The sequence below is a fragment of the Cygnus atratus genome, chromosome 13, assembly GCF_013377495.2.
Source record: "Cygnus atratus isolate AKBS03 ecotype Queensland, Australia chromosome 13, CAtr_DNAZoo_HiC_assembly, whole genome shotgun sequence".
In the NCBI taxonomy this organism is placed as follows: domain Eukaryota; kingdom Metazoa; phylum Chordata; class Aves; order Anseriformes; family Anatidae; genus Cygnus; species Cygnus atratus.
The window spans coordinates 14,832,392-14,859,947 of NC_066374.1; the positions used below are offsets into that span (position 1 = coordinate 14,832,392).

A 27,556-nucleotide genomic window follows, 5' to 3' on the forward strand; every position below is an offset into this window, starting at 1 on the left:
CCATTATCACACACTGGGGAGGTCTTCTCCAGGCCAGCTCCCCAGCATGAAAGCTCACGGTCCATTGATGGCCAACACAGGGTGGGCTTCATCTCCAGTCTTTTCTTGGCGTTTCCTGTGGGACTCCTTCAAGTTCAGATCTTCCCTTCTTCCCCCCAGGCCATCCTGTTCCTAATTTATCTAGGAGGTAATTTAATCCTTCTCTCCTCAGACAACCGACTACCCTGGTGCATAATTAATTTATTAACACACTAACCTACTTTAAGGCGATAATCACTTTAGGGTCACAGCAGGCTTGGGGCACCTGATCTCAGTCTCGCCTCATGACAAGCATTTCCTGAGCCTGAGCTGCTCAGGGTCGGGAAGCATCCTGCCAGCTGCCAACATCTGCCAGAGAAAGCTCTTCCCCTTGTCCCTGCTCCCCACAGCTGCCCCTTTCCATCAGCTGTGCCTCTGCGCTCACCCAGCGCCCATCCTCTGGTGGCACCCCACACCTGGCAGAGGAGCTGGGAGGCGGCTGGCGTGCTCCTGGAGAGCTCCTGCTTACCTGGGGACCCCTCTGCCTGCAGAGAAATGTGGGCTTCCCACGTGAAGTGGCTCTGCTCGTGCTGGGGATCAGGAGTTAATCCTTTCCGCAGTGTCCTCCACTGGTGCCTGCCTCCTTGTCCTTCCTGAGTGGAGCTGCGACTTCCCGGAGGAGGAGGAGAGGACGGAGCCGCTGCTTTGCAGCCTCTCTGATGTAGGTGTTTAGCACCAGCTCTAATAGCCTCCTCTCAGAGAAGTGAACTATATCCTCAGCTCATTATTGCAGCCCTTAAGAGGAAGAGGAGTGAAAAAGAAAAGATCCTATTCAGTCTCACTGTTTCCAAACAATACAAAGAGGAAGAAGACTCCTGTGTTTGTAGTGAGTTTATATAAGAAATAAGCAATAAATGAGGAAATCCTAGTGACCTGCAGTGTGCCCCAAGCCCTAACGTTTCTGGTGCTTGACTATCTGTGTACAGAGCTGTGGAGTGAAATGAAAGCAGCTTTTAAAGTCTCTATTCTTCTCTTTTGCTGTGAAATTCCTGCCTCTTTTTGTCAAGTGTGATCTTTGTTGGTGTTTTCTTTATGCCTGGAGTAATTTCTGTGCTGAAAGTCTGCTGTGCCGCTTCCCAGTGCCGCCGTGCTGGCACTGTTCATCCCGACACCAGCCCTGCTCGGGAGGCACGTGTAGCCCCACTGCCACACAGGCTTCAGGGCTGTGCTGCAGAGGCTGTGCCACGGGGGTTGCACCACAGAGGCTGCAGTCTTGGGTGCTCATGCAGCTGAAGGTCAAAAAGGCTCCGAACTGCCACTGCAGTAAGAGCCGAAAACCACCAAGGCTCATCAGAGGCTCTTCGTGTAGCCAAGTGGAGTCATCAATCTCACTGAGGCAGCCTCTGCCCGGGGAGATTTGGAGGTCAAGGTGGAGGGGCGAGAGGACAGCGCGGCACGTGGTGCTGCCAGAGCCTGGGCTGCAGGGAAGCAGTCCTTCACAGTGCACGGCAGAAAGCAATCCTGCCTTGCGAGGCAGAGCCGAGAGAGCCTCCTCGAGTTTCTGCAATTTCATTCTATGGCTACAGAGTGGATATTAGTGGACTTTATTAGCTATTGATATTAATTACCTCAACCTGCTTGAAGCTCCTGGAAGTACATGTTTGGGGCTTGGCAAGGTGTGAGCTGACCTTAATTATGCTCGCGCTCTGAAGGCGGCTGAGCAATGCGTGCAGAAAGCCTGGCATGTGTGCCGATGTCTCTGCGTCATTGGTTGTCCACAGGGACATCTGAGATTACACTCTGTGTGAGAAGTTAAGCATGCCTCATATGTCTGCACAAGATCAGGGCTTGCACATTGCATTTTATAACTTTTCCTGCTTCTCATCTGTAAACTTCACAGTCAGGGTAACAGATGGGGACAGCTTGGATGTTGCAGATATAGATTTGATGTATGTGGGCTTGAGCCAATATCCTATTGAAGCTAAAGGGATGTCTTCCAGTCGTTGGATCACGGTAAATGAATTAATGCAGGCTCTGGGGTCATCATAAATACTCACCCCATCCAACAAATGATGGTGTCTGGTGTGTGGCTGGAATACAACACCTTGCGAAAGCAGGCTCTAATCCAAAGTTGCACTGTGCTGTTTCATTCCTGATGCAATGCTTGCTTTTGCCGGAAGTTTTCCAGGCCTGGCTCAGGGCAGCAGGGAAGCACCACCAGGAGGACAAGGAAGTGACAGAGCTGGGAAGGAATATTCCTGGTGGCTGCTGCACCATCGGAGTCAAGGACTGGGCTGCAGCACTTTGCTGAGCCACCCCCTTGCCAGAACACAGCAGCAGGTCCGTCCCCACCAGTGCACACTGAGGACTGCCCGTACATGCCCAGGGCTGGCCAGATCCTGCCCCTCAGCTAGCAGCACAGGGAGGTGAGCAGGCCCCAAGCTCCTGCTGTGATCGAGCCTCCAGATGGGTCCCTGGGGATGTGGTGCAGATCCTCCTGCCGGCTTAGCCCAGCTGGGTGATGAGTTCTCTCTTCTGGACATCCTGAAGCTGCTCTGCGCCATCAAAGACACGGGACATTTTCTTCCTTCTGCTACTTGCATGTGTGCCTTAGTGCCTTGGCTTAACTCCAAGGTATTACAGTCTGGGTAGGCTACATGATCTATTCTTTTTGTCCCTCTGTTAAAGGATATCTCCTGGGTGTTTTGAGAGGCAAAACGGAGCTTGCACATAGCTCAGTGGTGTGGCTGCAAGCTGGGCAGTCATGCAGAGAGACACATCACCCCAGCTTGGGACACTGGGGTCACCACAGCTGGCCGAGGGTGCCCTTGCCATCCCTGTTGGCTCTTAGTGGTGTCGGCACCTCAGTGGTGCCATGCCCTCAGTGGCACCGGTCTGTAACATTTGGGTCTCTGCTTCCAGAAGCAGAAAGGTGGAATTTGGCACTCCCTTCCCTCTCCATCATGTTTCCTTGAAAAAAGCCGCTTTAAACTTCTTCCCTGGCTTGTCCTGCCAAGGCAGAGCTCAGCGAGTTGCATCTGCCTGTCATGTCATGTTAGTGTTTGCTGTGAGCCACGCCATGACATCCCAAGCAGACTGGCGTACCATGGAAATAACGTTGCTCTATGTGAAAATGGAAAAGTTGTCGCTTTCCAGAAAACAGCCTGGAGAACATCAGCTGCAAATGGGAATGAAAAAAAAAATGCTTGTCTGAGTGGATGAAGGGATAGCTTTTAAAAGGCAGACCCAGCTTCCACCGATGTCAATGGAATGCCTTACACAAACGTTAATGGCTATGGAGTCATGCCCTAAAGCATTATATTTTTTGGGATGATGTCAAATCGTAGTATCTCAAACGACGCTTTTGTGTTACTATAATAAGGTCTTTTTTGATTCAACTACTTAGGTTAGCTCTTTAGTGAAGTCACTTCACCTCTCTCTGCCCCTGAAAAATAGCTCTCATGAAACCTGTGCAACTTTATCAAGTGCTTTGAGATCTACCGGTGGCGTTAGACTATCAGGGGTGTATTGTTATCACTCTCACCAGAGAATGATTTGAAGGAGGAAAAATGTTTGTGATTCTTTGGGCAGATCTGCAGAGGGCAGAAAAAAAAAAGAGTAATTTGTCCCCTATTAAAACACTGTGAAATACTCTGACTCTGGAAGAATTTCCCCTGTGCTTTTAGAAACCCCCTGAGTTCAAAGCATCCACCCCCTGATGTTCCAGCCTAAGCTGTATCTTGTAATCTCCTCTGTACCCGTTGGGAAATTTCCCCATGGCTTTGTGTACACAAGAGAGACTCTTCTAAGGAAATTTTATTAAAAAAGACATTTTTTTTTAAAGTGGGATTTAAATAGTAAGCTACATTCTCCCTGTCAGCAGTTCTCTCCCTTTGTGCATAGTGCATCCTATTCTTGAGCAGATATCTCTCTCTTATCAGGCACGTGTGCATCTGTGATAATAAGGGCAAGTATCTGGCTAAAGCAATTGAAGATGATACTGAGCCTGTTGCTTCCCAGCTGTTTGATGTGTCTGGAGTCATGGTTTGGTGCAGCCACCTTTGCTCATGCCATCCCCACTGGCCCTGGGAGCTGTGACGGATGACTTGGTGCTGAAGCAGGATAGCCCCTGGGGCAGGCTGCCTCCAGCCAGCCGTGGGGACAGCTGCTCACAAAGCCAGGGAGTGCCCATAAATTACGGCTCCAATCAAGGAAGCATTCTGAAGCAGGCTGATAGCTATTTTTTACTGTCTGTGGTGGTCGTTACATGCAATCCTTATGCAGAGTACATTGAAACATTTTCAGCTGTCTTCCTGAACTGCCATCATAATTTTACCATGGAGGTGGCAATAGCCAGATGAATATTATGGATTCTTCTTGTGTTGCTCTGATAAATACTGTCTACAGGGTACATTGCAACAAATGATACAAGGCCCAAACAAGGCACTTTCAGAGGCAGTACACAATCTGATAATCTCATTATTTGCTACTCCTACACAATATAAGAGCAACATCAGATCAGCCTTAGGTGTTGCTGCAATAGAAATAATTAATAAAAATCAATCTGCCACCTATAATGTCTTTAAAAAGCAATAGAGAACATACACAAGCTACTCTGAACAACTGTGCCTCCCAGGACTAGAGCTGGGGGTAATGTCTTCTGCAACTTATCACCTGAAAAAAGAAAGAATTGTTTTGCATCTAGATCCATTTTGAATGTTGTGAATATTTTATAGTACTTTGCTGGCAGAAAACGGTGAATTTTTAAGGGCTTATTTGTAAAACATGAATTTTGAGCTTTTAGGAAGAACCGTTTAGAGCAGGTGCTCATTCTAAGGGTTACGGGTAGCTGAGCAAGGCACAGCGCTGGTGCTGGGCAAGCTCAACCCTGTTGCAAAGCCACTATATCAGATGTCCACAACCATCTTCCTGCAGCTGTCTCCAAAACATGAATTTTAACTCCAGTTAACATTCTGCCTAGCAAATCCCACTGATCACACATTGGTCCTGAATTGTTGACTTGTTTTTAGCAAGTATGGAGGAATCTGCTCAGTTGAGCACATACGATGGATGGGGAAGAATTTTTCAGAAAATGCTGTGTGGGAAGCATTTCTCAAGATGCCCTCACATGGGCTACAACTCTACCAGGGATGAGCAAACATGGGATAATGTTGTGGGATGCAACACTGCATGGTGTTTGCCCTGTAGTGTAAATAGCAGTAGTACTGGGGACCATCACCTGCAGGTTTAGATGGCAGTTTTGGGCTAGTGTAACTCCAGTAGGAGTGTTTCCATCACTGCTTTCCTCTTGCAACACCTGCACCAGCTATGGGATTGTTTCCCAGCCAGGCCAAGGCAGGGCTGTGCTTTGACCTCCCTCCTGCTGCAGCCACCACACCAGGGCTGGAAGTGCCCCAGCAGCGTGCTGGAGGCCCTGGCTGGAACTACGGCGTACCCCCGGGGTCTAGCATTGCTAAGCACCATTTAAAAGCAGTAGCAGCAGCAGGAGCTCTGTATTCATAATGAAAAATTCTTCAGCAAGCAAAGCAGTGTAAGGAGATACAAGGGAGCCTGCCCAGTTGGGAGTCATTCGCAGATGGTTCTGGTTCATTTGTTGGCTGCTTTTTCTCTGTCTTCATCAACCACCACTTTCCTTGGTTTAGCAGCACACTCTGAGCACATTCTTAGCTTTAAGCACCTGAGAAGTCCCATTGACTTCAATGGGGCGACTAATGTGCTTGATTAAAGGTAAGTACCTGCTTCAGTGCTCTGCTAAATCTGAGGTCTGGGAATAGAAATAAATGGAAGGATCTTGCATGTGAAGGGGGGAACTTCTGGGGAAATATTTACTCCAGAGGTAGAAGAAGCAGTCCGAGGGAAATTTCCTCTCTACATCCTGGTGTGTGCAGCAATCTTTCTTTGGGAAGTTATCCACACTGAACATGTGGCTCCAAATTGAGCTTGGACCGTTTACTCTGGTGGCTGCAGGAAGAGAAAATTTATTTCACTGCTGTGGCCTGGTATGTAAATGTAAGAAAACTACAAAAGTGAGTAACTGCCCTCTTGGGGGAAGGTGAAGAAGGCACTCTCCACTCTTTTAATCTTATATTAGGTTTAATTTAAAGCTGGGAAATAGGAGTGCTGCAGAAAAGCTGAGTTATGCTCCCGGCTTGCTGACTGACCTTGGTCCAGTACCTTTGCTTGACTCCCTGCATGTCCTTCACGCCCCAGTTTCCCCATCTCTAAGGTGGGGATGGTGATACAGGTCTCACTAGCAGTGCCCCGCACAATCTGTTGACAGCAAATCCCTGTTTATAGTGGTAAGTGTGGTTATACAGGCTGCTGTTTTACGTTGGGAAGTAGTAGAAAGAGGCTTGAGTCTCGTAACTTGGGTCTCAGCTGCTCTGCCTGGGAGCCTGACCCTCAGCTTTGTGCGGCAAATGTTCAGGCATCTCCAGGGTGCTTTGTAGGGGAGAGAAACAGGGTTTGCTGCTGGGAAAGCTGAAATCCCGGCCAGGCCGAGGGGAACCTCGCCAGCAAAACTTCTCACTGGTGCAAAGTGCCACAGGCACAGGGCCCTGAGCTGCCACAGCTGCCACTCGGTCAGCTGGAGCCATGGCTCGAGGTCCCTCGCTGGGCCACTGCAGTATGTGCAACAGACGCTGTGCTTAACGGACTAGCAGTCTGCTGTGCTTTGGTAATCTTTTGTCTCTAATAGTGATGCCCGCTAATTATTAGTATTAATTATGTATGGAGTGGTGTTTTATAGGCAAACAGAAGACAAGTTTCCTCTCCCATAGGACTCATAACATAAAGTCAATGATGAGAGAATCAGAGCAGGCCCAAAACGTTCTGGAGGATGAAGAAGCTGAGGAGAGCACAGGGAAGCGGAGGGAGGAAGAGGAAGGGCAGGAGGCCCATCTCGCCTTTCTGAGCGCAAAGAACCTGGTGGGATGACCCCACTCACCACCAGAGCAGGTTGGCAGAGGTAAAGGCTGCTCTCCCTTAGCTCCCTGCTGCAGGCCAGCTTCCTAATGCCCGGCACCACCTCAGGAAGCCCAGCTGATCCCAGCACAGACCAGGGGGGATGCCAGGTGGGAACGTGGACGGTTGTATCGCTCTGCCCCGCGGCGAGAGCGTGGCTCTTTGAAAGCACTAAGTGCTGGCAAGGGCCAGGACAGGACTAATGGGCTGCTAGCCTCAGGGGACTAATGGGATGGCTAATAAGGACATGGATTTTGACATCGCAGAGCAAATAAGAATTGGCAGGCATTAACCTCAGACATGTCTGCTACCTAGACAAATCCAAGCCCCTCTGTCTTCGTTCTGTTTAGCATATTAATGTTTAATTCCATTAGCATCAGCAGCCGTGGCTGCCGTTCAGCCCAGGAGCTGCTTGGATGAGCCTCGGGAGGTGCCATTTTTGGAAGGGGACCTCGCAGCTGGCCGGGGGCCAGAGAGCCCTGCCCAGCTCCTCAGCCAGCAGCAGTCCCTACGCTGTGGCTGCAGCTCACAGTATCTGCCTCTAGCTCACAGTCCCATGCTAATTCAGCATGAACCGCTGCTGCCCGCTGCATGGGCTGCCTCCTTCCCAAAGCACTGCATCTGCACTTCGTTGCTGTTTGTGGGGGGTGATTTTCCCTCTCTCCTCTGCTTTCACCCCTTTCTCTTTCACTTTTAGGATGCAAATCCTTACTGCCCTTCTACATGCCTTCCAGGAGAAACAAGGTGGCAGGGGCTGATTCCAGGCTGGAAATAAGACGGGGAAAGAGCTCCTCACAAAGAAATGAACCATGTTGATTCATCTTCTCCAGCCTCCCTGCTCTCCACTCCTTGCTAAGTGGTAGTGGCAGCAGCAGCATGGTGTGCAGCGGTGCATTTCCCTGCATTCAGCCCAGCAGCCCTGCACACCTCTGGAGAGAGGACTGATCTCAGGAGGACAGGAAAGAAGCAGCCCCGATGTCTGGTGCAATTCCTTACAGAGCTTAGAAATCTAATCAGTGAGGTGGCATTCTATTTTTCTCTCCTTTCTCCCTTTAATGCTTCCCTTTAAACGAGATATTAAAAATAGGAAATATTAATTTGGCAGATGGTGCAATTGGGCTTTTGGCAGGAGACTGTACACTGTGCTGCGGAGTTGCAGACCTCTGTCTCCACACTGGAGCACTGAGCGATGCCCTGGCTTCTCTCCAGGCAGTGTCTTCCTCCAGCTCTGGGTGCTGGGAGAGCTGTCTGGGGCAGAGGGAGCTCCTGTGGCTCCTTCCTCCAGCTGCAGCCAAGGAGCTTTGATTTCTGTCAGTTCTAAGCTATCACCAAAGGGTGGAGAGCTCGTTTTTGCTTTAATTGTAGCCAGGTTTGATTGCAGTGGGAGCTGCACATGTGTAAGCACAGCACTATTTCTGCAGGGAGGTGGTTGAGACTTGGTTTGGCGTTTTAAGGGAAGAGAAGGGAACGGAGTGGAGCTCAGTTCAGTTCAGGGGTGTCTTGGGCTTTCTGCAGCATGGGATGCACTGCTCTTTCAGAGGGGTCTGCGGGAGGTGAGTGCGACAGAGCTTGTTCCTGATGTGTTAGGTAATGCATTTCTAACAGCATTGGTTTTACAGATTTTGCTGGACACTCTATCTGTTCTTCTTTATCTACCTTTTTTTTGTTGGTATTATTGTTGGTCTCAGCTCCAATCCAAGATACTTTTCTTTGCCTGAATTTTCAGAAACACTACAGAGTCAAATTTCCCCTAAATTTTCTCTGCTGGAGCTTTGGGCCAGTCCTGCAATTTCACCAAGGGCAAAATAAGCCCTAATTAATCCCTGCATCCATGTTGCATCCCTTTTGCCTATCTGTAACCTCCTGTTATTTAGCACATCTCTCCCCCCACTGCATTCCTCTAGCCTGCGCTGTCTGAGTCTCCTCTGACCAACCTCATTTCTCAGGGCTGCAACTCCTCCGGCCTCGGCAGACCCCTGGGAATGAAACTGAACAAAAGCAGCGTCAGGTCTCACGCTTGCGGTTCATTTTTCACACGTACACAAAGATTTTGTTTTTCAAGTCTTCTGGCATTTTTGTTGTTCTTTGAACTCCTTCCAACTTGTCTGTCTTTGTTACGACGTGATGTCCAGATCTGGGCATGCTGCTCCAAACAGCAGCCTGACGAGTGCTGTGAAGAGTGGAATAATTACCTTGCTGGGCTGCAGCAGCCTGATGTTATTGACTTCTGTTCAATCGATCATCCCCCCAGACCACTCTCTGTTGTATAGCTGTTTGGCCAGATATCTCCATACAGCCTGTGTCCTTTTGTTTATTCCTTCCTATGTGTTAATCTTCTGCATTTGTCCTGCTGAATCTCTTTGTATTGATTGCAGGCCACTTCTTTAATTTATCAAGCTCGTATTGTATTTTATTTCTGTCCTGTGCATTATTTGCCACCCTCCCACCTTGGTAAAATGTTCAGATTTGATTAGCATACTCCTGGTCCAGTCTCCAAGTTGTTAATAAAACTATTGAATTGTATTGACCTTGCAGGGCACTCTGTAGGACCCCACTTAACATTTCTATCCACCGGGCTCTGAACTGTTGAGGTATGCATGCATCTATTTTTAATCAGCTGCACATCTTTGTTCTTGTATTTCATCTTGTTTATGCTATGTAAAGAGCCGCGTGATGTTTTGATTAATAAAAACGATGATCTGTGTAGCTCCAGCCATCTGCCTGAGGATCTGCCCAGTGATAGATATGGTACCTGACACGATGGTCTCTGAGCCCTTGTCTGTAGATGAGCTGCCGATACCAGTGTGTAGGATTTGTGTGAAGACCGAAGTTAAAATAACATATCAGTCAAAAAACCCCTCCAAGGCCTGGAGCCTGTAACAAGACTCCCCCTTCCCCAGAGTTTTCCCACCCACTGCCCTGGGCAGGCTGGGGGCTTTGATGAGTGAAATTGTGGCTGTGTTCAGCAGCCCCCGGGGAGGTGTATCAGTACACGACTTACTCACAGTCCTGACTTGGATCAATCATGAGCGCAAAGCTGGGAAGGCACTGAAGGGCAGTTTCTTGGAGAGGGGGGGAGAAAAAATAAAATCCAGGTATTCCTCGGGCTCTGCCTGGCCCTCCCCATGGCATCCTAGGCTGGCTGTGTGTGCAAGTGGGCAGCTTGTCGAGGCTGTGCAAAGCCTGCATTTGATGACAAGGCTGGTTCATAGAGCCAGGGGATAACCTGATGGGTGAGGTCCCCACCCTGGGTGGGTGGCACATCTCACCCTTTCTCTGGCTGTTCCAGCGCCTCCGTAGTCTCGCTTTGCATCCAGATGCTCTGCCCCTCAAAAAAAGCTTATGTTTAGCAGCTTTTCCTCACCCTGTCAGTGATAGAAGTTGCTTTTAAGAAAAAGGAGAGGTGATGGAGGAAAAAAAAATCTCACTAATTCATTTGCATGCTTCTGATGGCCAGACCCAGCCTGTATGTTTCACACTACTGCTTTAGGTGATTGCTGCTTGCCAGCTCTGCGTGCTGCTAAATTTTCCATGCTGAGAGAGGTCCCTAAGGCTGATGCTTGCTGGGGGGGAGGGGGGACCCCTCAGTTTTGGTTCTGACTGACATCGCAGGTTCCTGGCTGGAAAACATCAGCCAGTCCCTTGACCACTGACGGGTAAATGTTCATAACACAGGAGAAAAGCCCTAATAAAAAGGAACCCCACTGATCTGAGGGCATTTTAGAAAAGATGGGGCTGAATTTCAATGGCAAGCTTTGTCCTGGGTGGGGTTTGGCTAACATTCAATGCCATCTTATGTTTTTTGGTGGATACCTCCCCTGTGTGCTGCATTAAATGCCCTTTAATTTCATCAGGTGTTGAAAATCAATGGCAGCTGATATGTGATTACCCTGATTTCCCTGTGCCCTTCCTAATACCCCCCTCTGAGGTCCTGAGGATTGCTATGTGGGTCTCTTGCACCATAATGTTCTCCCTGTCCCTGCCAGTGAGCGTGGCTGCGCTGGGTATCTGCTTATCTGTGGGTTCTCTGCACACTGGTGCGCTTTCCTCTGTCTATGACAGCTCCTTTTCCTGTTAACTGTTATTGAATTACACAAGCCTCTTAATTGTCTCCTTTTCCTGAAAGACTAAATCAAAGCAACTCTTAGTTTATTAGTCTCTTCGCTGTCTGTCAGAACTGACTTTTTGTGACTGAGCCTGTGTCAGGTGATGCTCCTCCTCCACTCTCTGTGAAGTGACTCTGGAGGAATTCACCCTTCTGTGATGTTTTTGTGCCTCAAAATTGCTTTTGGTGGGACTGTGTGGTCCGCAGTGAGACTTGCTCCTGTTTGCATGAGGAGCTGACAGGGATCAGCCCAGAGGAGGGGGAACGGGGGGCCTGTGCTGTCCTATCCTCTCCTGCCCTGCATTGCTGGTGGACAACAGAGTTTCCAAAAGTCCTTGGACAAAGTCTGGTCCACTGGGCAGAAGTACCTCTCCCCACGACCTCCAGGCAGACCTCCTCCTGGCTTGTGCTGTCACGGGCATCTTCTGCATGTCCCTCACCCCTGTGCTCATCTGAATGGCTCAGCATCACTCTGGATGGGGCACGTTGCCTTCTGTCCTCCTCTCTGTGCCCCTTGGATTGATGGCTGTGTTGTTTGGCTAAGAGTTTGGGGCTGGGTTCAGCTTTCCCCACAGACAAGTGGTCTGTGGGCCCAGGAACACAGACTGGTGGAGATGACCAAGGGCCCAAACAAGTTGGCTGCGCCGGCCCACCTCCTCTGGGGCAGTCATACTTCAGGGAACCAACATCTCCCACCAGCAAAGCAATGAAGGAACTAAAAGCCAGAGAGATTCGTTAAGGGCTAAATGCTATTAATGAGCCAAATGCTGTTATTTTTTACATCGTGTAAGAGCAGTCTCTTCATACTCTGATTTTCTTCTCTGGGACTCCCTACAGAATACAGCAGTGATCCCAGTGCTTTTGAATTGAGGCTGCTGCATGCTCTAGATCTGCTTACATTAGACTCCATCTGCCAGGACCACACGCTGGTCCTGACCAACAGTGAGAGCAGAGGCACGAAGGTAAGAAACACAGCTCCCACCTAACACTCTGCCTTGCTGTTCAAGTAGTATCTCTGGCACTTATGATGATTGATCTCTGGAGGCGTACGCCCCTGGAAGAGGGTCCCCTGCCTATCTAGCCATCAGCATCAGGCCCTGCCACTTTCTTTCTACCCAGCTCAGGCAGTTTGCACCATCTGTGCCCTTGTCAGTTCTGGAGCTGCAGGGCTCTCCACGCAAAATTCGCTCTATGGCATAACTCTCCATGCTGTAGTGAAAGCCTAGCCGCGGTGAAGTTGCACAGGTGTGACCTTACTCCTCTCTCCCATGACAATAGATCATCCGTCTGCATTGCAGAACCGAAATCTGTAGGCTTCCCCGTTGCCTACCCAGTTTGGCCAGCCATGTATGCAATGAGTCACTGCTACTTGGGTGTTCCCGCGGAAAGCTGTGGGATCAGACTTGTGCGGGAGTACAGCTGCAACTGAGGAAGAGTGGCAGAATCTGGCCCACAGAAGCTGACATATGGTAAGGCAATATATGTTTCCTAGTATGCGGATCCAAAAATTATTCCTACAAGGTGCAGAGTTACATTGATTGTATTACTGGATTATCAAATGATTAAAGCCATTAACAATCCACTCTTGAGCAATCAACGTAACAATGTTTAGTTGCCTTGCAGTAACAATTAAAAGATGAAGCAATTTGCAATAATTAGGTAGTATCTGGAAAAAGTAGTCCTCATTAAGAGAAGTTAAAAGGACTTTTTTGTATGGTTGAGATGAACCTAGCAGGCCAATTCCCCCTTCGTCACCCTCTCTTCTTTTCCCCTGCATTTAAGGAAAACAATCTGTTCTTGTTTAGCCTTTCATTTCGGAAAAGATCAAAGGGGATCTGATGTCTGGATGGCTCACTTCATGGGCAGGGGGTGTCTCGGGACCACAGTGCCAGTGTTGGGAGCTGGTTTTCACAGGGAAGCTGTCCTGAGTCATAGGGCCGTTTTGCTGCCTGGCGGGATTTCGGACAACGGCACTGAAGTCTCAGCGGTTCCCCCAACAGGGGAGATTCTTGGCAGCGAGCCCTTGTTCAGGCATGCTTGCACTGGCGATGGCTAAAGGCACTGGCCCAGCTCCATGTCCTAGGGAAGGCAGCAGTGCACCCTGCTGTGGTACCCAAATTTGCACTTGCAGTCGTTCTTCCCTAGGCTGTTTAGCCCTGGGCCATTCCTCACCTGAGGTGGATTACAGGCTGCTATTTTTGTCGGCTCACAAGACCTCTCCTGAAAGTGAGACAAAAAACGTAGATGTGCCCCTGTCCTGAGCCCAGTCTCCAACCAACGTACAAGGTCGATATTCCTCTGTGTTTAGTGTCATCAGCTGCAGGAAAGCAGAGAAGGAAGGATGCGGGATGTGCTTTTCAGCACAAGGTCTGTAAGAAACCCAGGCACACAAGTCTTGGTCTCTGTGTAAGAAAGTCAAAAACTAATCTGGTTTCTGTCTGTGGAAGTGAGTAACCATTGAGGAAGTGTACTGAGCATCTTCCAGTAAAAGGCATGAAATCCATAGCCCATGTGGGGATGGTTATGTTACTTCACTGAAAAATAACCTTCTTGGTGACAGTCCCATCACTCTGTCTGGATGATTCTGCTCTAGAATGCTGACAGATTTTCCACCTAAGGTGGAAAGGTATGCGTGGAGACACTTAAGTCAATAACTAATTACAGAAATTGGGAACTTGCTGATACTTTGTGATTCCCTCTTCTGCACTCACAGAATGTGCAGGGCTGGGATCTCTTCTGGCTTGCAGCAGGCAGGGCTTTGGTTTTCTGCACCATCCAAATGGCAGCCAGTCTGTGTCCTCCAAGCCATACAGGGACACGTGTGTCCCTGGAGAAATGCCATCCATCTCCACATGGAGTTTATAACCATACTGATGGTGCTCAGGAGATTACAGATGAAGTGGAAATGGCACAAGTTCAGAAAACCAGCTTGGGAAAGAGTGCACACAAATATAGTTGCCCCATTCTCCCGCAAGGTCTTGAAACAGAAAAATGCCACATGAAGTGGCCTCTACCACATTTGGAGTCTATGTTGCATTCAGAATGAACAGAGAACTTGACTATACGATTCCCAACACCATGCACAGGCTCTAGAGAATATGGTGAGGGGGAAGGGCCTGGATTGCCACTGGTGATGCAGCACCAGTATGTCCTCCTCGGCTGTGTCCATATGGAGTACCATCTGGTGGCAGGATGCAGGCTGTGCCTTTGCGCTTCCCTGGAACACGCAGCTGCTGGGACGCACATTGCCATTCGAGGCACAAAAATTAGAAATTATATCAGATACTGTAAAGTTGTCACGAACGATATGAACTGATAGGAGCCGATGTTCTTTAGCAAACTACTGCTGTCATGAATAGAAAATGAGAATGGATTGAGTTACATTAGTACTGTGAGAGTAAATCATCTGCAGTTTCTGGAATATTTAGAAATACGAGGATACCCTGAAGGTATCCTCTGCTGATGGGGAGACTGGAGTGAAAAATGCATTTAGTAGTGGGTAGACAGAACAGACATGGTTGCTATGATTATTTATGTAGTCTTCAAAACCAGAACTGCATTTGAAATAAATGATTGCAAGTACCTCAGACAAGAGGACTTAGGTTCTTTAAACCCAGGTGGCACTCTTGTACATATTGCCTGTAGCCTTTTTGACCTTGAGTGTCTGGCTGTAACAGCGCTGACACCAAACTGAAATCATTCCACATTCACCTTTGGTGTGATACGTGTGGGTCAGGCAGGTTTGTTCTCATGTGCAATGAAACATGACCGTGGATTACAATGCAGGTGTAACAGCGAGGATGTGACTCTCAACATCATTGTCATTAATCGATGTTGGGCACTGCCTGGATACATCATCCATTTTGTGCCTTACACCCACGCAAGCCAGATGCTCTCAACAAGGATCAAGGCTGGGGGGTCCCTGGTACTCCTGGGGCTGGAAGGAGCCATTGGGTCAGGCTCTGTCCATGCACTGACACCAAGTCTCAGGGAAGAGATGGAGGCAGGCCTGGCAGCCTGGCCAGAGATGCTGTCCTGTGGTCTGAGCACAGTTGCTGCGTGGGCTGTGCTGCTCTGGAGCTGGCCGGGAGCTCTCACATCTGGGTGGCACACGTGGTGACTTCTGCCATGGGAATGTTCGGTGGGAGCCCTTGCTTGAGTAAGAAGGGATGGGAAGGAAAAGCAATGAATGTTGTTTTGGTGCTTCTGTTGATTGTTGGATTTTTTTAAAGAATACTTCCAGTTGCATCTTGTGATGAAAAATGCCTTTTCCAAACTCAGTGAGATCCCAGCTCTCCCTGGTGCCACCTGTTGAGGTGTCTGAGGGATTCTGTGTGCCCAGGAATGTGGAGGGAGTGCTGGCGCTGCAGTCTGTCGGGTGTTGGCCAACTCTGCATGCAGCTAGCATTGCCTTGTGGCAATGGTTGGTGGGCTGAGACCTGGCTGCGAGGCTGTTCCTCGGCATGTGGCAGCAGCAGGAGCCCCTGGGTGCTGGACCCAGGGCCTGTGGTCCACTGGGCACTGGGAGGATTGCACTGATGCTGCTTCGACTCGGGCTCAGCAGGTGTAACTTGGGAACCTGAATGTTGCAAATGCCTGTGATGGAACAGTGTTTGTCTCAGTCTGTATTTATGTCACAGGCTTGATATTCAGGCTGCTTTCCAGAGTAATGGACTCTGGCAAAATAATTTATTCCTGATGCATGCACTGTGCATGCATCTTTCTGCCTTTTATTCACAAAAAAAGTTATGTGGAATGTTGTCTTGCAAGAACAGAAATATATTTAGTGATTCAGGTAATGTTATAAAGCGTGAAAATGAAGCTCATGTTGTCAGTCAGGGCTATGCTGAGATGTATTTATATCTTAGGTCATAATTTCCTTGCTTTAAAATACCTGGTTCTGGGTTTGAATTTGCACAGGAAAGCAATTGCACTTAAAAAAAGAAATGTAAGAGAGATGCTTTAAAGAAAAACTGTGTGTATATGCATGTATGTATACATAATGTATATTTTATAGTATCTATTTATCTATCTATTATAGATTTAAACCAAATATGCTGTCAGTGCAAGACAGAGCCTCATACTTTGCTGAATTTGTTAGGAATTTTCAAAGTCTGAGTCTGTCATACAAGTCCCACATTGAAAATGCTTATTAGTGTTGAGGTTTTTATTGTAATAACATCTAGACATCCTGTTGTACTGGACAGTGCTCAGCAGCTTCAAGCAGCTGCAAATTAATGTAAGAATGTTATTCTTATTTTGGAGACGGGCAAATGATATATTTGGTACCATCCAGGCAATTTGAAGTAGCATAAAAAATTGAACCTCTGTCACTGAGTCTCCTTCTAGCACAGTAGATACAAGCCTATTCCACCTCTTGCCTGTCTCAAAGGTTTCCAAATATTTTTATGTCCTGAGCTCAGTTTGGCACAGTTTTATGGTACTTTTATGCCAATCTTGAAAGCAGTAATTATATCGTTTCTCACAAAATCACCCATAGGGAAAGATTATACAGTTCCTCACTCTGATTGCTATTGCAGTTAGATCTCCTGGAACGCCTTTCAGAAAGCTGCACAAGCCCCTGACTGTAGCCAGGTTGATGTAATGTGCTTCATACAGGTCATCACCTACTGTCATAAAGACCACCAGAATTCCAGCTCCACCCCTGTGTGGGTTTCCCCTGCAGAAGCCAAATGCATGCCTGTTCTCTCAGCCAAGGAAAAGCCCAGGTCATGGTATGTGGTGTGTTGTCCAGACCAGGTGAGGTTCCCTGGCTGGTGGCTTGTCATAAATTCTCATTAGGGCTCGTGTTGCTGTGATGGTGGGTAGCTGGGGGTCAGCAAAAGAAGGGTGTGCTCCTGACTACTTGATCATATTTACTCTTGAACAAATTTCTGGTTGCAATGGCGGCTGCTCAGCAGTGCAGTATGCGGGGAATTAATTAGCTGTGTACTTTTCTGAGGGAGTTACTCTGCTGATGCCCTGGGCACTGCAGTGATAGCACGCCTTCTCGAAGCATCAGGGTCAGCCCTGCCTTTCTGCTGCTATAGCAGCTCCAGTGCTGCCGGGGCAGAGTTTTGCCTCCATTTCTGCATTTTCCTCCACTAAGGAGGCATGAGCACCTGCTGGGCTGTCTCTCCAGAGACAGGGCAGGCTGGGATAGAGCTGCCCCAGCTCCTGTGAGTGTGCTGCCCACCCCACCCCACCATGCCAGCAAGGGGTTTGATGTGCCCGAAGACAGCTGTCTGCATCTGCAGTGGCAGCTCACCCTCCCCCCCCCCCCCCCAATCTCGTATCTTTCACCGTAGGCTACCATGCAAATAAGCTGGGACATGGGCTGCATGGTGAGGTTGGACCAGAACCTGGCCAGAGGCCCTTTGCGTATGCAGTTGTTTGATGTCTGCTCTGCCATCCCGACCTATATATAGCTGAGAACTTTCTGCAAATTTGAGATTTGTTCTCTGAAAACTTACAAAAACTTTCTTTGAATGCTTCCTTGTCCCTGCAGTTCTTGTGGAAAGGTCAAGTTATTCTCATCGATGTATTGATTATACATTTCTCCTTCTATTGATCCTGTTTAAAGACTTCCATGATAGGTGCCCTGGATACTAATCCCTAAATGCACATTACAAGGCTGCAGGAAAAGAAGAAGAATCTCCTAAAATGGGTTTGAGGTTTGCTGGCTTTCTATGCTTCAGCCAGCAATTTACCCCTGTAGAACAGCCCTGAGAGCTTTGGGAAATGATAATGCTTCTGATTTCAAAATTTTTGATGTTAGGTATTTAAGGGAACAACAAAGCTTTAGTGACTATGTGAAACTTGAAAGGAGGAAGCGCTTCTTCCTATTCTGGCTTTGTAAGAGAGTCTCTCTTTTGTACAGAGTATAGAAGGAAAGATATAATCCCGGTTGAGACCTGTCCATGTGTAATTTAACAGAAGCCTTTATGGTTCAGCCTCAACAGCCCCTTACAGCCAGGAGGAGCTGTATTTTTTTGCTACCAGTGTAAGGCTACAGCTTACCACTAAATCTTAATTCCCTTTACTGTGGGGCAAAGAACCCAGTGTGGCAGGTGCATTTGGCTAAATTATGTCCTATAGTGTCTTCACAGCCCTGCTGACAGTCAAATTTCACTTTCTTATGCAGCGTTCAGTCCAATTCTGTCAGCTTCATTGTGAATTCCTTTCAAGCTGCAGGATGTAACATAGTAATTAGCATCATTCCCCGCATAAGCGTTGGAAAAGAGGCACCAGGGGATTGAGCTAATATCCCTTCTGTAGGGGCTTCCTGCAAAGCAGTGGACAGGAGCAGAGGAGAAGGAGTGAGCCTCAACAGAAATCTGCAGCCAAGCATGCCCCGAAGGCTTGGCGTGGGGTGGAAGAAGGAAGCCCCCAGGCTGGGAGGCCAGGCCAAGCAGGGTGATCCGTCAGGGGGCTGACCGAGAACTTCACCGTAACTGCAGCAAATGGATAATTTAACAAGAGCCTGGGGCTGACTACATTTGAGCGCAAGAGGACAGTTCCCAGCAGCATACCCGGCAGCTTTCTGCTGTGCACTGTAAAGCTGAGCTGGCCTCATGCAGAGATTCTGGGATGAGGAGGAGCAGAGCAGTCAAGGCCAGGCTGATCCTGCAATACGCAGTGGTTCAGGTGATGTGGAGAGCAACCATGGTGTGGGGTCTGCCCCTAGTGCACCGAGCTGAATGGGGGCATGGATGCAAGCCACCCACAGACCCATCCAAGGAACCCTAAGACTGTTTGACCCTACTTAATAAATTGCCAAGAAGACGATGACTGAAACCGTCTCCAGTAGAAAAAAATGAATGTACAGAGGCCTTGTGCCATCCAGGACATCGGAGACCTTGAGGACTGCAAGCAGAATGAACACAACAAGCCCTGAGAGGAAGCAGTCGATAACTGCTGGAGTTGGAGAAGTGCCAGCTCCAGCGTGGGTCTGGCACGGCCCCTTGCTGCCGCTGCGTGGGGTGTTGCTCCGCTGTGTTTCAAGACAGAGCAGTTCTGCAAAGACAACATTGATCTGAAATTTAAATCCGATGTAGTAACTTAAGCATTTCAAAATGCCTCTGAATCAATGAAAATGATTGAAGGCAAAATCCAGATGGCCACATAGCTGTATCTCATAATACCGGCCAAAGGTTGTCTTTTTCTGGGCAAGAGTATCTTCTAACAGGGACTTAGTCTTCAAAGAGTTTTAAATGCTGCAAATTACTCATCCTAGGAAAAGTCTTTAACACAAACCCTTTTTCCTCCCCCCCCTTAGTAATCACCAGTGCTGTCACTGGGATTGTGATCTAATCCTTTATGGATGTTTTTCTGCTTCATGCTTCCTAACGCTCTGGGAATGAGTCATGTGCACTGGTGAGCTGAGCCACTGTGAGCAGATCTGTCTGAGAACTGCACGGAGATTGTCTGAGAATACTATCAGGGTCTCCCAGCATCTTCTTAATGGAAGGCCATCATAGCAGCTCTGGCTGGATCAGACGGAAGATACTAGATGTGCTGGGTATTTAGGATTTGTTCTCAGGGCATAATCATACTAATACTTAGCTCTTCACTTGCAGACCTCCCGGTCAGTGCAGACATTACTGGGGCAGGCTGACCGAGGTCTGCTGGATGATTAGGTGAAAGTCATTGCCTCCAGTAGCAAGCAGGCCAAAATAACGCATGAATTCCAAACGTGGGTGCTCTGCAACATTCTGGGCAATGCTGTTCTCTATTTATCTTCTTTTCTTAATAATTCCTGGCATTTGATTTGCTTTTTCATTTGCTGATGAGCACTGCACTGATGTTTTCAGAGAATGACTCCAGTAACTCCAGCATGCCCTTCCTGAGCAGTGATAGCTTGGTTAGAGCCCCCTGCAGTGTGTACAGAGCGAGGTTGTATTTCCCCACGGCATTCATCAGCACTGAAAGTCACCTGCCTTTTTACCACTCAGTCATTCATCACCACAAGATCCTTCTGCAGCTCTTCCTAGTCAGGTCTTACATTATTAACAAGCTTTGCCAGGTTCTCCCTCTCTCCCTCTTTCCCATTTCAAATACAAATACATTGGGCAGTACTGAGCAGTGCAGATCCCTGTAGATAACCTCCTCCACTCCAAGTACTGACCATTTATCTTGTTGTTGTTTTTTTTTAGTTCTGTTTCTATTGAACGCTTGTTATTTCAAGAGAAGTTATTTTCTTTTGTGCCATGACTCCTTAGTCTCTTTAAAGCTCTTTGGTAAGAAGCATTGCCATAAGCATCCTGAGGTTCCCCACACTACATCAACTGGCTCCCCCTTATTCCCACAGCAGTGGTCCTTCAGAGTACATCCTAGCACCTAAACAAGAAGGCTCTTAGAGGAGCATCTTTATCCTGGGAGATGACTCGTAGGACAGCCTGCTAATGAAACCAGCTAAATAGGGTGCTTACAAATGGTTGGTATGAATAATGCCGGTGTCTTAATCTCTGCCTCATGTTCTAAATTTCCAGTTTTACACGGGCTGTACAAGGACATTTTCAGGGAGTCAGCTATTCCAGTGGTAAGGACTATGTGCACACAGGTATACATAAAGATTATTTCCATCTTTAGGCTGGAATAAAAATTCCCCATGAGCCATTTGGGACTATCCAATCTATAGATATTATTGAGGTAGAATCCTTCCTCCTGAAAAACACCTATTGTAAGGTTTTGATTGTCTCAGAAACAGCTAGAGGAATTGTATTTTAATGTGGTTTATTTTCCTCTCGCAGCTCTCAGTAGGCACACACCCACATGAGGCTATTCTAAATGATGGTGTCGTTACATCTGAACCTTTAGTAACAGGGTGTTTTTCAGCAATTGAATTCATATGTTTAATTTTGATTTTTTTGTTTTGTTTCTGTAAACAAATTAAAGTTTCTGCTGGTACAGCTTGCTAGTAAGCCTGGAGGTGTAAAGAAAATGTTGAAAATTAGAGCTGTGCAAAGCCTTTTTTTAATGAGCTCCAAGACACATGGGCTTAAGATTTCTGCAACCTGGAAGCTCAGTCTAGGATCTCAGCAAAGCCCGAATTACAGTAGGACTCCCTGGCCAAGGCAGCGTGGCTGTGGCCCATGGGATGCTTTCCAGCAGTGCACAACACAGTGAGGGGAGCCAGCTCTCAGTGGCAGCAAATTCAGATGTCAGCTGCCATTTCCCATGCATTGCAATCAGGTGGGATGGTGAAGTCGGGGGTTCAGCAGAAACCAAAGTGAATTTGAGGTAGTGATTGTGTCCTGTTGCTGGTACCAGGGCTATGTGGGTTAGGCTATGTCATCTGAGGCAACCTTAAGGACTGAATATTGTCCTGAAACAAGTTACCAGGATGGCATTTGGTCACTTAGCGCACAAAAAAAATGTTTATATGCCTTTCCTCCAGAGATGGGATTTTGTACCCTCTGCTCTATCACAGCACAGCACGAATGATGTAGACCCTTGTCCCTCTCCTTGCATTAAATCATGGGCTGGGCTAGTAATAAGTCCTGCTGTACTTCCCACATCTGTGCATGCTAATAAGATATCCTTTTCTTGAATGATAATGATTTAACATAGGCATATAAAACTTCCTGCCTTAAGACACAGAATGATCTGTAACTATTAGGGATTACAGTTAAATGTTCCTGTTGGAGGAGTTTGAATCCTAAGGCTGTTCATCAGGGGGATTTTAATACTCTTGTCTGGAACAGCTGGTGCCAGTGGAAGTGTGCTGGACGAGACAAGACATGGGTCTTGTCCTGCACTCCCCTTCCACCCCCCAACCTTCTATTTTCATATATTTTGATTTCCATCTGTGTGAGATGTGCCTGTGTTTCAAGAGATGAGCAGAGAGGGAGTGGTGTGGGCCATCAGTAGAAAGACAGGAGAGGAATACAGGAGAGCACAGGGAAGTGGGAATGCAGTAGGGTGGCAAAGCAGGACAGGAGAGCAGGAGTTGGTATAAATAAGTAGGGCTTCCTTGGGCTGCGAGTGCAGGAAGCAAGGGGGTTGAATGCTGGCAAGAGAGATGGACAAAAATGTCAGAGACACCAAAAAAAATAAATAAATTTGGGACAGGTGAGCACTGGAAGGGAAGAAGGCTGGAATGGAGGCAATGGAGAGTGGGCACTGGACAAGAAACAGGGAGAAGTGGCTGGCACAGGAGGAGAAGTCAGCTGAAGTCATCTGGGGAGAAGCCAACCCTGCACCACTTGGGAAACTGTATGCCTGGAGGGGGAGGGAGCAATTTCCCTATTACTACCACAGTATCAGCCACAGGTTCTACTTGTGAGCCAGGATGATGAAGTCCTTGTTATTGTGCAAAATGATTTGCTCCACCTTCCAAAACTTTTAACTTAAGATAGAAACATAAATGCAGACAATGAGAGGGGAAATTAGAGGGTAATGAGACAGTGGTCTGGACATGCTAGATGGCTTTTTAGATGCCGTTTGCAATATGTCAGCAGTCTAATCAATGCCTGTTTTTTGTAGCAGAAAGTAGCATCTTAAGGAAGAGTTTGGGAAGAACAACATAGTGAAGGCTTGTAAAGACTATATAATCATGAAGGGTAATGGGAGAAAGTAAGAAAATATTTCCTGTGGAACAGGACAGTTGGACTAAAAAAGGATCATTTTGGAAGTGCTGATCAGTTGTATGGAGAACACATGCAGAGATGTATGTATTTTGTTTGAAGCAGCAGGGATCAGGGCTATGGGGAGGCTGTACAAAGTGGTGTGGCATGGTCAGGCAAGATACTGATTTGGGGAGCTGTGTTTGCCATGAGCTTTAATTTCTCAAGATCAGGGAAGATGTTATTAATTGAGGCCTAAAGGTAATGAGAATGCAGACAACAGCTCCAGTTGTGTAGCTGAATATGAAATGCAAGGAGACATTATGCAGAACTTTTAGAATTCAGACATGCTGTGGATAAGAGTCTGTAGAGGCTCTAAGTGGAAGCTGGTGTCTGGGTAGGGCGCCTTCACAACCAGCAGCACAGTGAGAGGAGGAGAAGGGAATGATCATGTGAGGTCAGGGGGTGCTCTTCCTGCAGGGACAAGATAGCTTTAGGCTTGCTGACCTGCACGTGCCTTTCCCACATGTCCCTGAACACAAGCATCTGAGCTCTTGCTCTCTGGAGTTCACGATTCAAGCACACATTTGCAGTTCTCCCTGTGAAAGCTTGAGTCTGCACCACACAGGTGGGAACCAGGTTTTGAGTGTGTCATGAGATGTGTCTTTTCCAGAGTTAGCACAGGCTCTGGCCTGAGCTGCTCCTTGCGTCTCACCAGTGTGCACGATGGAGTTTCTGCCTGCTCCTGGGCAGGTTTTGGATAGTGTGGTCAGTTGATGTGGGGTGTGGTTGGAAAGGACACCCAACACATCCCTGGAGCACAGTGGCAGTGGTAAAGGTGCCTGGGCTCTGGCCACCTGGCTGCCAGCCTGGCAGGTCTCACAGGGCTCCCTGGTAAGGGAGAATTGGAAGAAATGACAGCATCAGTCCCTGGGGGTTGTGGAACTGAGGTGACTGTACAAACCTATCGCTTCAAGGGGAGAAGCCGGATCCACTGCATGTGGGGGAAACAAGGGTAGTGTAAGGGTAGAGTAAGTTGTCTGCCTGCATATAAGAAACGTTTTAGCACAGGAAAAAATTCACCTGGGGCAAGAGGAGAAATAACTCTGATCACCGCCCACCTGCTCCTCTCAGGCATCCTTACGAGTGCTTTGCTTCAGTGTGGTGCTTCGCCAGCTGCAGCAGACTCAGATGAGGAATAGCAGCGTGCAGCTCCTTCATTTACTCTTCTTTCATCCTCCCAGAAACCTCACAACCAACCATGCAGGGTTACTATTTAGCAGTGGATGCAGAGTGCAGGTGTGCAGGGCAGGCTCACAGCTGCAGAGACAGCCTGTTCTCATCCCCAGCTGGGCAAGCAGCTGCTTAGATGCTTGATGTTGACGATTCTGTTGGTCATTTATGTTTCTCAACCTGCGTACCCCAAGGTAGGGCCACCACTGCCAGGAAGGGAAGGGAATCCTTAGACCTTAATTGTGAGCATCAAAATAGCAGCAATGGATTTTTATTAAGCATCTACATCCCTTGTTTTTCAGGAAAAAAAAAAAAAAACAAACCATGTGTATCACTAGGGCAAAAGCCTACTTGCCAGTGGCTGTGCTGGGACAGTAGGCTCACAGTAGCGTTTAAGAGGGCTGTTGAGCAGTGCACATTTTGGGGATCAGAAGTGGTAAATTTCTCATGTATTTCTCTGCATGCGTGTTGTACTGCTCTGTTTTATGTGGTATTGTCCATCACAGCATGAGGGGTGCTGAGCACCTATGCCAGGCTGGGGAGCACCACAGTGCCACATTCGGGCTCATCCACATCACGCACATCCTCTAGGATGCTTTGGGGAAAAAGCTTCTCAGTCTGCCTCCAGAGCACCATTAAGGGAGAAAACATGTTGGCAGGTATCAGTTCTGAGCTGCTCTTATCTGATTTATTGTGAAAGTCACCTCTTTTGATTTAGGCAGTGCTGATAGTGAATGAGAAAACATGTGTTTCTAAAACAATGGCAATGAAAACATTTCTTGTCAGGCACTGTAGTTTATTGTCTTACTGCTTGAAAGGTAAAATATCCAGCAGGGAAGACACTGTGTCATCATAAAGCAAATGTGGATTATACAATACGACACTAACTTCCCGGATAATGCTCAGTGCCGCTTCCGAGCACAAGCTATATTGAGGTGTTTGTGCCTCAGCGACTGTGCACAACACCCTTCATCATTCACAGCTTTGCCAGCCCTGAATTCCTAGACCTGAAAATTTGGAGGTGATGGCTCTTATTCTTCATTTTGTTTCGCTCTTGTCCTGGGGCTTTTCCCAAGGGAAGGATCTCCATGGTTTCGTTCAACATCTCCTTGCTTTCCTGCATTAGGTGGCCCTCACAAACACCATCTCCACTGAGACACGCCTCAGGGCACCCAAGCAGAAAAGCCTTTTCAGAATCACCATTCGTGTCCATGCCCATATTTGCCACTTGAGCCAGAGTCCAGCTTTGGTTTCACCTAGGAGGAGGAGCCCTGGTCCCTGAGAAGCGCACCCCGTGCCCCACTGCCCCTTGTCTTGCTGCCCGGGGTCCTCTCCCTGATCCCATTTGACAACATTTACTTTCTCCATTTGGCAAGCCAGCTCACCTCGAAGTCTTATCGTATTTAAATGTTTAACTGCTCTCAGACCTTAATTAAGAATAGTAGCAGCAGCAATAGCTGTAGCTGTAGGAATAGCTGTGATTTCTCCTATCTTAAATTTTAATGGCTTTTGTACAAGGCTCTGCAGAAAGGGTGATTAATGGCACCCAGAGAGGCTGAGGTAAATGTTTCTCTACGATGATTTTTGCCCTTTCTATTCATGACCCCCCTTTCTTGACTTTTGAAAAACTAAAAAGTCCACTTAGAAATAATTCTGTGATTACATTTTTTTTCTGGGGTTCAGTAGGTGCTTAATACAGCACTTAATATATGTGTTGAATAGGAGCTGATCTTTTAAAGACCCAGCTCTTGGTGGTCTCCATGCCAACTCAGCTTTGCTTTGAGCAGTAATTACTAATATTGTTGGTAGTCTCCAAGGATTCAGTGGTTTTGGAGACTAAGCTCCCCTAGGCTAACCTTTATTTTTTCATCTTTTGTACTAGGCTGAGAGGAGTAGATGGACTTTTCATTTGATAGAAACATCAGTGCCTGAAGTTTTATTGTTTTAGGTGTGTGGAATGGGTCATTGAGTCATAAGATGTGAAACATCTGTTTGCATTTGCAGTGAGACAGCTAGAGGAGCCTTAACACTAAAAGAAAAGGAAAAAAAAACACAACACATCAAAAGATGCGAAAACCCTAGTGTCAAGTGACAGCATTGTGATTATATTCTGGTACAGAAAATATTTATTGTGGTTTGTAACCACGTCCACCAGGCGGTTAATTAGCAAAGTGTAGATGTTGTCACAGTGGAAGAAAGTGAATGCAATTCATAGAAAATCCTCCAAGATAAGCAGCAGATGTAAAGGTGATTAAGCTGTCAATAAAGAAGAAACACGGGGAGGGGGAAGCAGGTGGATTTCAGTACATGCCCACAAACTAAACCTGTGCCACAAATTAGAGCAACCATTTACATTGTTAATATTTGTACTCCTGCAATGCCTCTGAGGTTTAGCCACGAACCAGGATCCCACACTGCTAGACATTGTACTGATCCTGAGCAAGAAATGCCTTTGCATTAAAGAGCTTATGATTTAAACATTAGTCAAGAGACAGTAGATGGGCATGAACAGACAGACGAGCGTGTATGTGGTACCAGTGAGGACCAGCCAGCATGACCACAGCCTACCTGCTGTCGTCTTCTTATCTTGTAAGCAACATGGAAAAGGCATTGGCATTTTGACAGTGCATATACCATGCAGAAATCTTTCCAAATGTTAATTAAGCATCGTAGAGCCACAGCAGTATTACTACAATTTTCATTTTGCAATCAGGAAATCTAGGACAGCTTTGGAAAGCTGGGCTGGGTAGCCCAGGGCTACTTGGCTGTGCAGTGGCACGTTAGGAGATGAACCTCGCAGTGCTTACCGGCACTCCCCTGCTCACGTCTCCCAGCTGACTGTGCAGAGAGATGATTGCGAGCGACAGTTAGTTGTATTTCAAAGAACATGAACAAAGGCAGTAACAAAAGCAAAACTTAGATGACTGTGAAGAAAAATTATAATTTTTTTTTTCTTTTTAGAATTACAGTATTGTCATTCTGCGTTGGAAAGAGCTCAGATCTCATTTCCTAGTTTTTTTGAGCATCTCTGCTTCCTTTTCACCTGGCACAGTCAAACACTGGCACGTGAGTGCCTCTGGCTTATAAGCCTCGCTGTACACATGGTCTCTTTCTAGATCGTCAGAGTACCAGGTTCAGATTTTAACAGGATGTTGCAGTTTATTGGGCCATTCATTCAGTGGTGGACCTCTGCAGAACCATTACCACGCCTCATGTTATCTCCCTCCCTAACAACAGGTGGCAAAGCTAAAATATTTTAACCAGATATTTTCAGTTGTATCTAGGAAAGAAAGTCAGCTTTGATGATTTTTATTTTGTCTTTCTGGAAACCTAATGTGTTTCCTATGGCTTATGACCACAATTCATTTCTAAGTGATTTTCTCTTGGCCAATTTCCATTTATCATTTAAATAATCTAGCAACAAAGAGGATGAGGTATTCTGCAAGAAGGTATATGACTCAGTAATCATTCTACCTTCATATCCCCTTTGGGTGGAATTATTAGAGATGGAATGACCTTCCTGGTTATCAAGCATTACCATTGTAACACAGATGGATAATATGACACCCTTGACACGGAGCCAAAGGCAGGTCGAGCTGACTGTGCTGTACCCAAACCTGAAAATGACAGAGACATGATTAAAATGAAT

At 47.3% G+C, this 27,556-nt stretch overlaps 1 protein-coding gene across 4 annotated transcripts in view; it reads left to right on the forward strand.

The window, feature by feature from the left end:
- Positions 1-27,556, forward strand: part of LOC118245418 (uncharacterized) — a 99,974-nt gene that overhangs the window by 17,893 nt on the left and 54,525 nt on the right. For 2 of the 4 annotated variants that reach the window (XR_007708820.1, XM_050713418.1), the window contains exon 2: positions 11,945-12,069. The exons of 1 other annotated variant lie outside the window; for it this stretch is intronic. Coding sequence is in view for 1 of the 3 variants with exons in the window: in XM_050713418.1 (XP_050569375.1) it covers positions 11,945-12,069 (125 nt within the window). In the remaining 2 variants the exon portion in view is untranslated. Of the gene's footprint in view, positions 1-11,944; positions 12,070-12,385; positions 12,577-27,556 lie in introns of all 4 variants that reach the window. One more of the 4 variants, XR_007708819.1, reaches the window with a different exon arrangement.